General features: G+C 39.9%; 2 protein-coding genes and 1 pseudogene across 6 annotated transcripts in view; 2 read left to right on the top strand and 1 right to left on the bottom strand.

Annotated features, from left to right (window-relative positions):
- LOC306650410 (zinc finger protein 680-like) overlaps window positions 1-15,653 on the bottom strand; it is a 492,831-nt gene that overhangs the window by 28,825 nt on the left and 448,353 nt on the right. For 3 of the 4 annotated variants that reach the window (XM_079122453.1, XM_079122450.1, XM_079122451.1), the window contains one exon: window positions 211-289. In XM_079122453.1, the coding sequence (XP_078978579.1) occupies window positions 211-289 (79 nt within the window). Of the gene's footprint in view, window positions 1-210; window positions 290-4,415; window positions 4,543-15,653 lie in introns of all 4 variants that reach the window. The other variant, XM_079122452.1, reaches the window with a different exon arrangement.
- LOC306650393 (protein FAM219A-like) lies at window positions 5,507-9,983 on the top strand. The gene is given in 4 exon segments (XM_079122397.1): window positions 5,507-5,812; window positions 6,516-6,564; window positions 6,728-6,856; window positions 6,859-9,983. Coding segments are annotated over 4 exon segments (501 nt in total). The 5' UTR covers window positions 5,507-5,755; the 3' UTR covers window positions 7,125-9,983.
- LOC306650445 (E3 ubiquitin-protein ligase RNF168-like) lies at window positions 13,461-14,169 on the top strand (annotated as a pseudogene). The gene has a single exon. The product of its transcript is annotated as an E3 ubiquitin-protein ligase RNF168-like (transcript).

Genomic DNA, 15,653 nt, shown 5'->3' with positions numbered 1-15,653 from the left:
CAAAACCTTCCTCAAAACTGATTATCAAAATTGAGGTGTTTTCTGAGACTTCATTTATTCTTGATATCAATTTGTGATAAAACAAACTTTATTTTGTAGCTATCTCACAACTATTATATTCACAATGACAATTGTCCTGAAAAATTACTCTCCTCCACACATTTCCATTCTTTTTTTAAGAATACATTCTCAATGCCACAGTTTCCATACCTTCCTTTTATCACCTGATGGAATGAACACTGTATTCCCAGCTCTGATGAAAATTCTTGGGTTTGATGAGAATACATCACTGAAATAAATCAAAGGAATAAATTATTTTACTTGCTACACTTTGTGAATATACTTTGCAAAAAAAGAGAAGTTATTATCAATATGAGCACATCAGAAAGGGAACAGTAAAGCAAATCCAAGATTGTAATGAACTGATAGATTAAGATACCCAAAAGAAATAATAAATAAATGGGTAAAAAATCTTAACATGTCCTTCTCAAAAGAGGAAATAGAAAGGATGTTCAAATATATAAAAAGGCCAATATCTCTAGTAATTAGAGAAATGCAAAATAAATCTATACTGAGATTCCCCCATACTCCACTCAGAATGGGAATTACCAAGAATACATGTAGCAACAAATGTTGGCACAGATGAGGGGAAAAGTAGGATGGAATTGGAGCAAGCAGAATGGAGATTCCTCAAAAATGAGGGATGAGCATTGGAGTCTGAGGCAGGAAGTTCATGAGTTCAAAACCAGTCTCAGGAACATACTGAGGCCCTTAGCAACTCCATGAGATCCTGTCACTAAATAAAACATTAAAAGGGCTGGAGATGCAATTCAGTGGTTAAGCACCTCTGGGTTCAATTCCTGATAAAAACAAACTAGGAATGGAACCACTGTTTGACCCAGTTATGCTACTTCAACATATCCAAACTATTTAAAATGAGCATACTGCAATGACAACCACATTAATGTTTAAAAAAGCACAATTCACAGTAAGTAAGGTATGGAACAAACCTAGAAGCACATCAACAAATGAATGAATAAAGAAATCATGGCATATGGAGTTTAGGAATGGAAAAGACAGTAGAATAAATCTAACTTAATTTTTCTATGTACACATATGACAATCCATAAGTGAATTTCACCAGTATGACCACCCACAAGAATTGGTCCTAATTAGAATAACATATAAACCATGCTTGTTAAATTTTATCAAAATGGAATTGAATGTCATATATTGCTAGGAACAAATGAAAAATAAAAAATATACCTCATAAAAATGCACTGAAAAGATTGACTTGTGAGAACTTCCAAACTATCTTTGATTTTACAGAACCTCAGATGAGCACAATAGAGTCATGTAGTAGAAAAAGGAAAATGTGTTATTTTGTTCAACAGAGTCATTCCCAAACCACAGTGGGACATTGTGCAATAAGAAAAAACTTTGAACCCCTTTATTCTCCCATGAGCAAAAGGGAAGTGTGAAACAAACAGCTATGATTTTCTTGACAAATTTATGCAAATTAGTTTTTGTCTCCACAGAGAGCTGGAGATAACAGGTAAATTTTGGATAACAGTGGCAGAGATGATTCATCATGAGTTAAAAGAATTATTGCTTAAGAAGAAATATGTGCATTTACAGTGGAAGAATTGTACAATATAAAACAATGAGGAAAAGATAATAAGAATGTGAAAGTTATGAATTTACTAAACAAGACTAAATAACCATTTTTGTGATATTCAAAGTGCTACTCAAGAACTAAAGTGAATGAAAATTAAAACAACTCTACAATTTCATCCTACTCCAATTAGAATGACTACTATCAAAAATACAAATAATGGGCTAGGGATGTAGCTCAGTTGGTAGAGTGCTTGCCTTGCAAGCACAAGGCCCTGGGTTCAATCCCCAGCACCACAACAAAAAAAAAAAAAAAAAAAAAAAAAAAAGAAAGAAAGAAAGAAAAAAATACAAATAATAATAAATGTTGCCCTGGATTTGAGGAAAGAAGCACACTTTTACATTGCTGGTAGAGTTTCAAATTGGAATGGACATACCTTTTGATCCACTTATCCCACTCCTTGGTTTATACCCAGAGGATTTAAAATGAGCATACTACAGTAACACAGCTACATAAATATTTGCAGCAGCTTAATTCCCAATATTTTGATTGTCAAAATAACCTAGATGCCCTTCAACAGATGAATGGATAAAGAAACTGCAATATATATAGACAATGGAATATTATTCAGCCATAAAGAAGAATAATATTATTTCATTTGTAGATAAATGGGTGGAAATGGGGCATATCATGCTAAGTGACATAAGCCAATACCAAAAAAAAAAAAAAAACAAAAAAACCAAAGGCTGAATGTATTCCCTGATAAGGGATTATGATATATAATGAGGGTGGGGAGGTGGAGGGTGAGAAAAGAATGGAGGAACATTAGATTATGCAGAAGGAAATGAGAGGGAGGGATATAAAAATGGTGGAATGAGACAGACATCACAACCCTATGCACATATGCATAGGATTACATGAATGGTATAAATCTACATTGAGCACAAACAGAAAAAGATGTACCCCATTTGTGCACAATGAATCAAAATGCAGTCTGTAAATTTTTTTTAAATTAATAAAAATTAAAAATATAAACTAAAAAGAAAGTAAATGAAACAGAGAAAAACTTTGCTAATAGAAATCAGCAGAAATTATGTACATAATATTCCTTAAGAAATGAGGTCAGAGAAATTTAAAATGTGAGGAAGGAAAGCTATCAAACAGTAAGAAGCAAGGATAAGCACAAAAACTTTGAAAATAAAGCACATATAATCAACGTTTCAAAATTCACATACAAATTTTGAGAGGATCAAAAGATAACAGATGTATCACTTACAAGGACATCTATATAATTATTAGTTGATTTTTTACTGGAAGACTTCCAGAAAAGAATTGGAATATATAATCCAATGAATGAAAAAAAGAAAAAGAAAAAAAACTAACATCCATAAATACTGTATCCAAAACCAGTATTTTTCAATAGTAAAGAAAAAGAAAGCATATCAAGATACACAAATGCTAAAAAAGTTTCTGATTTCTAGACTTCTCCTATGAGAAATTCCATAGAGAATCCTTTCTATTGAATGTAAAATAAATCTTCACAAAATAAATCATTTGAAATCTCAAAATTTTCTGGTAAAAGAAAAAATACACACAAATATGAATTCTACTACACTGTAATGATGATACATAACACAATTTTGCTATAGAATTTCAAAGACAAAGTTGAGGCTCTCATAAACCTGTTAATTAGTGTACAATATAAAGTAGCTGTGAAATCAATAATGATTTTAAGAAGACATGCAAAGATGTTGATTTTTATATGAAATTTAAGTAAATTTAATATCAATACATAATGTAGCTTAAACTTAAACTGCTGCATATAATCCCAATTTAATGGCATAATAACCATAAAATATATAAAGAGAATATGGGCAGACTTTAAAGCATGTCACAATAAAAATCTATGAACCAAAGATTAACTCAAATAAAAAAGTAGGGAAAACAATTATAAAAACTAGAGAAAACAACTTACAAATTAACAGTAATAAGTTCATTATTTTTAGTAATTTATCTAAATATAAATGGATTATTATTATACACCAATCAGAACACAAAACATGACTAAAGGATTCTGGCAGTTTATGGTCAAGGACCTTTGAAATCATAGCCACAAGTAAACATTTCTTCCTTAGAATTATCTTGTCAGATCTCTTGGTTACAGCAGCAAAAAAAAAAAAAAAAAAAAAAAAAAAAAAACTCATTAAAACATCTAGTGTCCCTTGTCTCTTTAGATTCCATGGATCTTTCCTTTGGTCCATAAAGGTGACTAGGAATGGCTTGGAGACAGTGAGGATTGTTTACTGGAAAATGGAATGACTGTTGGGAATCCTCTTGTAATTACTGATGTTTATGTCCTACTACTGTGTTTATTAGAGTAAGGCCAGATTCTGGAAAATTATTTCTCCAAATATTGTTTCTTGACACACTTATTAGAATATATAAAAAACATTTCACTCTTCAAATCCTGAGCAAATTTCCAACTATCAACAATAAAGGGAATGAATCAAAGTTAAAGAAATACATTGGACTTTAAGGGGTTGGTCAAAATATATAATCCTGTTGATTTTTTTTGACAAATCTGAAGTTAGGGGTGTACATCGTATGAAGAAAGAATGAGGTTAAGCATAAAAGAAATATAATTAATATTTTCCTGTCTATATCTATAATTTCCCAATATATTCCCATGAAAGTATCTGAAACTCATTTGTGCACAGTGGGAACTACCAAGAGATACTCTAAAAAGGAAGAACATTCAATACTGATAGTGAATCAAGATTCTGAAGGGAAGCTCACTCACCCAGAAAGACCAGGTTTCTCTAGTTCTCCAACATCATATCTCTGTATAATTTCTGCTGAGCTGGGTCCAGGCATTCCCATTCCTCTTGGGAGAAATCAATGGCCACATCCATGAATGTCAAGGGTTCCTGGAATAAGAATAAATGTCTAAATGACACTTTGACCACATGATCATTCACAGAGGTTTTAACTTAACCCAATGAGAGGTAAGAGAACTGGTTCTGACAAAGATGATTCAATAGGATAATTTTTTTACAAGCTTGCTTATCTAAAGTATTATGTATCTCTGAGGAAAGAGGAAAACAGAAGTCCAAAAGAAGTGTATATCCCACACTTTTGTGAAATAAAATGTAAAATTAAAGTAAAAGAATATATTTGCATATTTTGTATATTTCTCAGATGAGAAAGTTACACTGAGTTAGATGATTGCTTCCCAAATTGTAATGAGCACAAACATGGATTGGATGTGTTGCTAATGCGTAGATGGAGTCACTAGTCCTGGGACAGGATATGGGTTTCTGAATATGTAGCAAGCTCTCCATTGATGACAGTAGCACTGGTTCAAGAATAACAATGAGGTAGAACACTAAAGAAGAGTTCATTCATGAATCTGAATTGAAATATTTTAACCAATTTATGCATTCTGTTATAATAGCAAATAGCAACAAGAATCCTTTTTGATCATTACAAATATATATCTATCACTCCAAGAGTTTCTCATATCTTAAGGCATACACCCAAAATAATCTTTTGAGAGTGATAATACTTTTCTTTTTTTTATAATCTTTGAGGACATGTCAAACATCCAATTAGCTCTTCCTGGGTTTGTTTGCAAGTCTAAATGGCCTACAAATCATAAAAAGGAACATAAATGTCAAAATAAAGTCTGAAATTAAAAGAATTTTCACAGCAGTTATTGACAGTTATTATAACTGAGAAGAGCAATGCAAACATTAAAAAGGCAATAAAATCATAATGATTAAATTTTGCATTTTAGTACATATGTGAAAAGAGCAAGATTTTATGCACAAAAACAAGACAACCGGCTGAACTGCTGACAGGAGGCGGCGGCGGAGGAGGAGGTGAGGCAAGACCTGCGGCTCCGTGGGGCCACAGCGCGGTAGCGCTAGGCAAGCCCACGGAACCACGCCGGCCTTAGCCTGCCCACGAACCTCTCGCCCACTGTCCACCCTTCTATCTACCTGGCCGCCTACCCGCCCGACTCGTCAGGGGCGGCCTAGTCTGCACCACCCGCCGGGCTCCTGGGGCCGCCGCCCTGCGCGGTCCTGTCGGCATCCCTGGCCGCGCCCGGCCCCTGGCCCGCTCGCCCGCCGGCACCATATGGAGGAGATCGACCGGTTCCAGGTGCCCACCGCACACTCGGAGATGCAGCCGCTGGCTTCCGCCAAGCCATAGCTGCTGCAGTGGATGTCCCTGAGTTGAGGAATTTGTCCTATCTTCCAAACAAATGGTCACAGTGTTTCCAGGAAGAGAAAGCATTTTAAGTGCCAAAAAGGTGACAACCAATCTAGGCTTTGCAGAATGCTGGAGCTGATCCACCAGGTCCTGGTTCTAAAGTTATCACCACCTTGTCCATGAAGAAGAGAAAATCTCATATTGGCCTCAACTGACTCCTATAAAAACAGAGAACAGGCAGTCTCATCAGCAGTCACCCCCATTTCACTGGAGAAACTGTGACCCACAAAGCAAAAGGGAGAGTCATTCTGTGTGTCAAGGGAGATATTGGGTCCAGAACCCAGACTGACAAGACTCAACCAGTTGTGAGTTTTGTCCAAGATTTTGAGAAATATAAGCACCAGAATGTGGCAAGGGTCTGGACCCAGAAGTTGAAGAGGCCTGAGAAGAGATCAACCTCCTCCAACCATCCACCGGTCTCTTTCAGCCATGCCCTCTGGCCTATGCTTCTGTCACTCACCTGCCGCTGGATGAGAGGAAGTCAGTGTGGTCCTCAGCTCCAGCACTGAACATCATGTTCACTTTCACCCAGCTTTAGCCCCTAAAGATCTTAATATGTCCCCAAAGGATAGAAGTATAGAAGTCCTGGTCAATTGCCTCACACTGAAGGCAGCACTTGGAGAAGGACCCAGCCGCCGCCTCCATCTCAGACGGAGACTGTGACGCCCAGGAGGGTGAGTCAGTAGCCATAAATTACAAACCATCCCCGCTCCAAGTGAAGCTGGGAGGCATATCTGAGGCCAAGAAGGCTCCAGGAATTCTAGGAGATAACTTCAGGAGTAAAATCATGATACCGCAGGGAGAGGACTTAGAAGTCCCATCAAACACTGGATACAGAGAAGCAGCGGGAGCTGGCCCGGAAGGGCTCTCTGAAGAATGGCAGCATGGGCAGCCCCGTCAACCAACAACCCAAGAAGAACAATGTCATGGCCCGAACGAGGCTGGTCGTCCCCAATAAAGGCTACTCCTCCTTGACCAGAGCCCAGATGAGAAGCCACTGGTAGCTCTAGACACAGACAGCGATGATGACTTTGACATGTCCAGATACTCCTCGTCTGGTTATTCCTCTGCTGAGCAGATCAACCAAGATTTGAACATCCAGCTGCTGAAGGACGGCTATCGGTTAGATGAGATCCCCGATGACGAAGACCTAGACCTCATCCCCCCGAAGTCCGTGAACCCCACCTGCATGTGCTGCCAGGCCACGTCCTCCACCGCCTGCCACATTCAGTAGCGGGCGGGGCTGCTGCAGCTGCAAGGGGAGGCGCCAACGAGGGCCAGGTTGGACTGGGCAGGGGCTGATCCCGCCCTAGCTCGTCCTCCTACCCCTGGCCCTGTGCCCCTGGCCCTGTGCCCCTTACAGTCGCCAACCTCGTAACAGTCATTGCTTCCTCCTATGGTAGGACGTGTACCTCTGTGTGTTCATGGAGCCGGAGAAACCAAAACCGGGTCTCTCTATACCCCAGGGGCTCGAGAGGGTGGGGGTTTCTTGTTCAGTTGCTTGAGGGACCTCACCTAGCACCCTGTTCTCCTCCCCAAGGCCGCAGTCTGGAGGTGGGGAGACCTGGAAGACAGGGAGGCCAGCAGTATGAGCTGGGAGAGGGATCACAAAGCCAGCGCTTGACCCCACCTCAGCAAAGCCATGAATCCCCCAGACCCAGCCTGACCAGCAAACAGGTTGGAAGAAAGGCCAAGGCAGTGGGGATGGGTCCCAACACCTGGGAGTCCTGTCCTTATGCCTCCTGCCAGACCATGTACCTATTTGTGTTTTCCCTTCCTCTCCAGATGGGAAACCTGGCAAAGCTGTCCAATGGGATATTGTGCCCCTCCCATCAGATCACTGCCTTCTTCCTCCTCTTCCTCCCATTCACCCCTGTTCTCTAGGCATGGTAGAAGGTGGTATGACCTGTCCTCACTGCCCCTGACCAAGACATCTATCTCTCTGCTTTTCCTGTTCCCCCCATCTCAACACGCTGGTTCCAGGTTGGAAGCAGGGTAAGGCTGGCCGCCAGTGTCCCATTCCCAACTCACCCCAGCCCAAGGTCTGAGAGTCTGGTTCCTAGTAAAACCCTTCAAGGAGAAGCTTAGGAGGATATAGCAGCTTAGCAGCTGCATTTACATAGTAGGGAGTGCTTGGCAGAGTGAGTGAGAGAGAGAGAGTGTGTGTGTGTGTGTGTGTGCGCGCGTGCGCACACACATCTCATGCAGGACCTGCCACTCCAGGAGTCTGTTCCTGAGAGTCTGGCCTGGGAGTCAGAAGCCTGGGTTCTGGCACTCTTCATGCACTCTCTTACAGTGAGTCACATGTTTTCTCTGGGCTTCAGTTTCCCCAAATCAAAAATAAACAGCAGCTGCAATTATTCCTAAGGCATTTTCACAACTGAAGGAATTTCTTCATAGGAATTTCTGTGGAAGAGTATGTGGAGATCTCTATATGTTTTTGACTATACTTATGGGGTTCTCTAAGTGTATCTGTATAGAATGGGGAAGGCAAAGTACATGTGAATCTGTTTGGAAAGGGATGTGTGTGTGTATGTGTGTGAGCCAGGCCTCCCACTACCACCACCACCCTGGGCTCCTTGACTTACCTTTCTAGAACATGGGTATCTCCTCTTTTTTAGACTGCTGCCTTTGCTGCTGACTTACTGTGTGACTCTGGCTCATTGTTCAATCTCTGTGGCCCTGAGGAATCAGAGGAAAGCTCCCTCCCCGCAGAGAGAGAGAGAGAGAGAGAGAGAGAGAGAGAGAGAGAGAGTGCAAATGTGTTTATGTGTGAAGGTGTCTATTTTGTGTGTAACTGTTTGGGATAGTCTGGGTCAGAATGTGTATTGCTGCTTCTGCTGCTGTTGCTGGTTTGGGGGTTGGAGGCAGGACAGTTGAGGATGAAAATCAAGAGAAAGGTTGGAACTGGGGATGTAGCTCAGTGGTAGAATGCTTGCCTAGCATGAATGAGGCCTTGGGTTCAGTCCCCAGCTCTGCCAAAAAATAAAAAAAGAGAGAGAGATAGGAGGTAAACAGGGCTCTCCCCTGGGCTGGGCAATATGGAACTTCCCCCATGTAAAGAAAAATGAAAGCACAGATGGCCTCAGACTGCTTGAACCTTGCCCCCCAAATTTCCCACAGGGTCAAGGAGTACATTTCCCAGTCCTCCATGCTGACACATCTGCCCACACATGCTGGTGTATCCACTCTCATGGATACCACTCACATGCTGCCCTCTGGACATCAGTCCTGGGACATGGGAGCTAGAAGGGGCAGGTGGTGAGAGAAGAGAGTGAGGCTGCTGGCTTAGGAAAGGTAGCACCTTTCCCTGCATCACACCCAGGAGCTGCCAACTTCAAAGTGTTTGGGTGCAACTCTGTGCTCTCCTCACCTCCAATCTGCCCTTATATCTCTAGTTACATAATGAAGAAATGCCAAAGGGAGGACAGAACAGGTATTTGCAGAGCCCACAGAGCCCATACTGGCCTCTATCTCAAGCCTTTCTCCCACCCTGATCAGCATCTCCATCCCCTGTCATCTGGGCTCCAGAGCCAGGCCTCCCACTACCACCACCACCCTGGGCTCCTTGACTTACCTTTCTAGAACATGGGTATCTCCTCTTTTTTAGACTGCTGCCTTTGCTGCTGACTTATGGAGTGACTCTGGCCCATTGTTCAATCTCTATGGCCCTGAGGAACCAGAGGAAAGCTCCCTTCCCACAGGACATACTAATTTTCTGGCAGGCAAGGACTTCCAACTGAGGCAGTGTACATGTGGCAGGGAGAGCTAGGAAGCTGGCAGCCAGCAGCTTCTATATCTAAGGAAAGTGCATGGTTCTCCTCCTTCCCTGAGGTTGGAGGGGAAGAACCAAGGCCTTAGCTTGCCCCTGCCTCCTGCCCCCTTGTAGATACTGCCTTAACACTCCCCCTACCCTTGGCTGTGGCTTCCACCCAGCCAGGTTTCTCCGTGCTCACTAATTTATTTCCAGGAAGGTGTGTGGAAGACATGAGCGGTGTATAATATTTTTTTTAACATTTCCATTGCAGTATTGACCATCATCCTTGGTTGTGTATCGTGTAACACAAATAATGATATTAAAAGCATCAAAAAAAAAAAAAAAGACAACCTTTCATGTAAATCAAAGTAAAAAATATCCAATTATTTAAAATTATAATTCAGGTTTTGATTGATGCTTTTTATGATACTACTGAGATATAATATTGAAGAGCAGAATAAAAAGAGTTAAAATTTGTCTTTTATTTTCCTTGATATTTTTCACTTATCATTGATGAACTGTATTTTCAAATTTTAATGCACTAAGAAATAGGCTTTTTAAAACTGTTTCTTTTACTGAATATATAAGGAGATGAGAATGTGTATACCTTTGAAATTGAGGTAAAATAAAATGAAAATATACAGAGCTATGGTTTCCTTCAAATCTCTAGTTACAAAGCCAATATGGAGTAAACAAACATGAGAGTTTTTGTTCTCCAAAGCAAGTTACAAGTAAAGAGAAATTAAAAAAAAGAAAACAATCTCTGTGTAAAAAAGGCAGTTTACATAAAAATATTTAAAATTTTCTAAGGAGATACTTAATAATTAAGACAAATTTATTATCATTATTGGGAAGAATTTTATATAAAGTGTCAATGCCCATAAAAAAACAGCATCATGGTTTTGATACAAGTGGCCTCCAGGAAGCAAAATGAAATAAAAAGTAGAGTATAATATAATGTCAACCTTCTTATGATAAATGTTGTACTGGAACTTTGATATGTGCATGTTCTCCACACTATAGAAGTGCTAAAAGGTAGTTGAATAGGCACTTTAATATTCTAGAGAGTGGTCTCTTTATTTCATGGTTTGCTTTAGTACAATAAACATCTTTATAATATGAACACTGAGAAAGCAACTCTGATTTAATGGAAGGGATGCCAAAAGATTCAAGATTAATGTCATCCATTCTGAGCATGTACAACTGAGGAAAAGATCACTGAATTGGCCTCAAAGAATTTTGCCCCCATGGGAGATGTAAGGGTCATGTCTACAGACTTTGATGCAAAAATTGAAGAAAGATGGACTCTCAGAGCATGGGTTCCCACCTGGAATCTGTTCCTTCCTCACTCTGTCAACTTTTTCTCCCAGTCACCTCAGGCTGATTCTCTAGGTTAATATGGTGCACATCATGTTTGTCATAGTAAAGGAAGTGATGGGTTGAACCCAATGACAATGTTAGAAATCTTCCCATGTCACACTTGGACAGGGCTTCTCCAAGGCAGATGGACAGAGGAAAAAGAGGTGGTGGCACCAAGTGAGGGCTTGGCACAGGGTGCTGGAAATTTAGAGGAGTTAGAGGCCCAGGTGGCAGGACATGCCTGGGGAGCAATAAACTCCTATGGCCCTGAGAGACTGCATGCCCACACAGCAGTCCAAACTTCATCATGCCTGATCCAGTGGAAGCACAAAGATAAGGACATGCCTAACCTGTCATCCATGTGGAACAGCCCCATTAAGCACATGGTGGGCAGTTTGGGAGAGTGGTGGACAGGGCAGCCCAATTTTGTTCAGGACAGCATGACAGACAGGACCCATCTTGTTTCTGAGGTGAGCTGGTTTATCTACTCAAAGTCTTTGGACATGTACAGAGCTGCAGGACATCTTTCTGGTTGAAATCTGTTGGAAATCTTCCTCTAGTGAGACTGGGCAGCTGTGGCAGTGTAGAAGAGGGAGCTTCCTTGAGACAGCAGCTGAATAGTGGATGGATGGGGATTTGCAGAGACTTCAGAGCCCATGCCTGCTCTGATAAGAACCATGATTCAATGCTATGAATTTGGGATAATTTGCCAAATGAGGTGGTTCCATCCTGACTCCTCTAGGCAGGGAGGACAAAATAGGACTTGCCAAGACTCATGTGGATGAAAAGGGGCCTAGAAAGAAAGATTTGGCCTCCCAGAATGCAATGGAGTGTAATTCTCTCCTAATTATTCTCTTTCAAAATTTTATGTTACCATAGGCAATGAATGGAATCCTCTTTCAATGTGCATTTTGTTAATTCTTAATGTTGATGGAGCACCCAGATGGAATCTAAGAAAAAAATCATGGTTTACTTCCTTAGCAATATCTAATGACTCAACAATAGTAAATGCAAGTCTATGGTACTAACACTTTTAAATATCTAAAAGAAAATGTGTTCAGCACTACAGGTCATGAATCCATCACATGAATAAAACTGAAGTATGCACATTGAGGAGATGCTTCTATTATAAAGGGCTACAAATTAACTATTCCATAAAGAAAATAAAGTAGTTTAAGACATGTTACCAAAATAAACAGTAGGGAAGGAAGTTTGCAAATTTAAAATACATAACATTTCGGAAGGAAAATGCAGCCCCAAACCTGAAACACACCTGAAAACCAGCTACATCTGCTTTCTTCTTCTTCTCTGAGCTTCTTTCTCAGGAGTGATTACCTACAATTCAAATCTATCTCTTCAAACTCTGCCTCTACATGCATCAGAACACAAATAATCATTTTGTAGGCTCAAGAGTAATTTTAGCTGGAAGTTATGGAGCTCAGGTCTTTCCTGTATATAATTTTATTGATACAGTTTCATTGAGAAAATATCCACTGTGATGTGAGTAAAAATATTCCAATTCAGTGGGTTTTGCTTATGTTCTTTTGTAGTAGATATTGAACCCAGGGAAAACTGACTGATTTATGACTGAGCTACATCAACAGCATTCCTTATTGTTTTGTTTTTTATTCTGAGACTGGGTCTCACTAAATTGTGAAGGCTAATGTTAATCTTTTAACTCTCCTTTGTTAATCTCCTGAGTAGATGGGAATAGAGTGTGCATAAGCATGCCTGCCCAAGCTCAATGTTTATGTGTACAGAGGAAACAAATGTGTAGGGTGTTTATAATATTCAAAAGCAAAAGCACTTATATTTTTCAGAAAATATATATGTAATTTTGTTGCTACCTCCATAGTAATAATTACATAGTAGACAATGAATCTTATGTGAGCAATTCTAGGATTTGCCAAGTACTACGATATATATGATTATTTTAGTCTGTTATTTTGCTGCTGTAACTAAAGACCTGACTGTAAAAATTGTAGAGGAGGAAATGTTTATTTAAGGGCTGATGATTTCAGAGGTCTTAGTCTACAGAAGTTTATTAATCAAGAAAAGACAGTACTCATTGTTAGACCTACTATTCAAGTTCACACATTCTGTCACCTCCATTTCTCAGGGATTGAGTTGAGCCTGAACATCACAGTGGAAGAGTGTGGCAGAGGGAAACAGCTCACATTGCAATGAGGAAGCCAAAAGACAGTCTCTACTCTCCAGATAAAAATGCATACCCCCTTGTTTGTGGTTGACTGAAGAGCTGTGAGGGGCCCGTCAGTCACGGGGCCCTAGGACACTGCACCAGGCCCCCTAAAGCTGGAATGCAGGGGGCTCATGAGCTGCCCCCACAGCAATGGTGAAATGGAAGTCCTGTGGTCTGAACCCGGTGTCCTGGCGGGAGCAGCATTCTCTCAGCAGTCGCCAGAGACGCACTCGGAGCATTGGGACCTGGTGCTGATGTTGAATAGGCCTCCTGAGCATATTAAAATGTCTCTACCCAAAGAAGCCATCCTTTTCCTGTCACAATGCAGGTGCCAGATCTGTGTGGAAATCCTAATCGAGCCTGTTGCCCTTCCTTGTAACCACACGCTCTGTAATCTGTGCTTCCAGTGGACTGTCAAAAAGGCAAGTTTGTGCTGTCCCTTCTGTCACTGCCGGGTCTCTTCAAGGACTCGGTACCATACCTGAAGAAATTCTCTTATCAATATGGAACTATGGGAAATAATTCAGAAACACTATCCAAAGGAATGCAAGCTTAGAGTCTCTGAGCAAGGATGGGCCCATTCATCTGCTAGGTAAACCTGGGGAATTAAGAAGAGAATATGAAGAAGAGATAAGCAATATTGAGGCAGAGTGACCAGCCAGTGAGGAAGAAGAAAGCAAAGCCAGTGATGAATATATACAGAGATTATTGGCAGAGGAGGAATAAGAGGAAAAACAACAGGCAGAGAAAAGGGAAAGTGAAGTGGAAGAACAACTAAAAAATGATGAAGAATGGATAAGAAAACTAAGCATTAATATTAATAATCTGTATGAGGGAAGAACCTTGGCTTTGCCTTTGAATTCCAGAAAACCTGATCCTCTCACAAGCAACTCACAAAAGAAAAATAAGGACAAACAAAGAGACATTGGAGATATTCAGAAGAAATTCACAGTAGTGATATGAAGAGCCCTAAATGGTAAGACAAAGAAATTTTTAAAAAATGCCAACACTTTCTCCTCAAATATGCCTTGAAATTCAAGAACAAGGTGCAAAGTCTTCAGTAGAGTCACCTATGCCATGGTTACGTGTCTATGATGCAGAACAGTGCCTTGAAGGAAAAGCCAAAACACAATCCAACTATCATGATCAAAATTTACGTGTCATAAACTATGAAGGACCTAAAACCATAGTTCCCTAGCCTAAAGAAACTATAATTAATCCTTGTGGCAAGACAGAGAATGGGTGTACTTCCTCAGATAAAATGCAAGTACTTGGAGGCAACCCAGTTGAGACAGAAAATGAAGAGTCTAGCCAACTGATGAGTAAAGTTATTTCAAAAAGAAAAAGCCAGGAATCTTCAGTTGAAGCAGTCAGGAATCCATGCTTTTCTTTAAAATCAAAGAAAATGTTCCCATTATCTTCTTCAGATCAAGAGGAAACAAATGAATTTTACCCCAAAGCTGATAGAATTTTTAATTTTTTTTTTTAAATTTTTTAAAATTTTTTAATTTTTTTCTTTTTTGCAGTGCTGGGGATCAAACCCAGGTCCTTGTGCTTGTAAGGCAAGCACTCTACTGACTGAGATATCTCCCCAGCCCCCAAAAGTGATAGACTTGGAGCATTCACTTTTTGAGAGACATAAACAAGAGGAACAAGACCAGATGATAGCATTATAACTATAGAAAGAGGGGTATAAAGAACCAGTGAAGCCAAACAGGCAAAAAGGATCCCCAGATGAGTAGCGGTTATGTTCTACATCCTCACCTTCAGATAACTTGTTCAGTGGGCAGAAGAATTACAGAGATAGGAACTTCAAAAGGCAAACTGATGTAGAACATCCTAAACCTCAGAGAGGCTCAAGAGATGAAAATTGGTAACCTTCTTTTAAAATTCGATTGAACCGTTCAGTTAATGGAAAAAAGATGTCAACCTCTGCTAGAGAAAGTTGTAATGTATCTAAAAGTACTCATTTTCTACAGCCTAGTAATTCACAGAAAAGCATTTTTCAAATGTTTCAGGGATACACCAAATAACGTGGGCAAAGGGAGTGTCTTCTAGTAAAACTGGATTGTGAAGCTCTCTTCTGTCATAGAATCTTTATAAATTTCACATTAATCTCTGCTTTCTGAGTATAATTATTATCTTTAAAGACTGTGATTACAAAAGAAGAATGTAAAAATATGTTTCTGTAAAACTGAGTTATAAGCAAGTGTCCCTATCCATTGTTAATAACTAACACATACTAAGTTTAACAATCCTTTTGTATGTACAAATGCATTCGGGAAGCCCAAGAAGTCTTAAAGTGCCACTCAAAATAATAATAATAATAATAATAATAATAATAATAATAATAATAATAATAATGTTTTATGGCCTTGGCTCATTTACTATCATGAATAATCAAAACAAAGATGATACTATATCAAATAGTTAAGGAATCCTTGTAG

This window comes from Sciurus vulgaris (assembly GCF_902686455.1).
Source record: "Sciurus vulgaris genome assembly, chromosome: 19".
Taxonomy (NCBI): Eukaryota; Metazoa; Chordata; class Mammalia; order Rodentia; family Sciuridae; genus Sciurus; species Sciurus vulgaris.
Note: the sequence above shows the minus strand (reverse complement) of the source record. Positions and strands in the feature narration are given on the sequence as shown.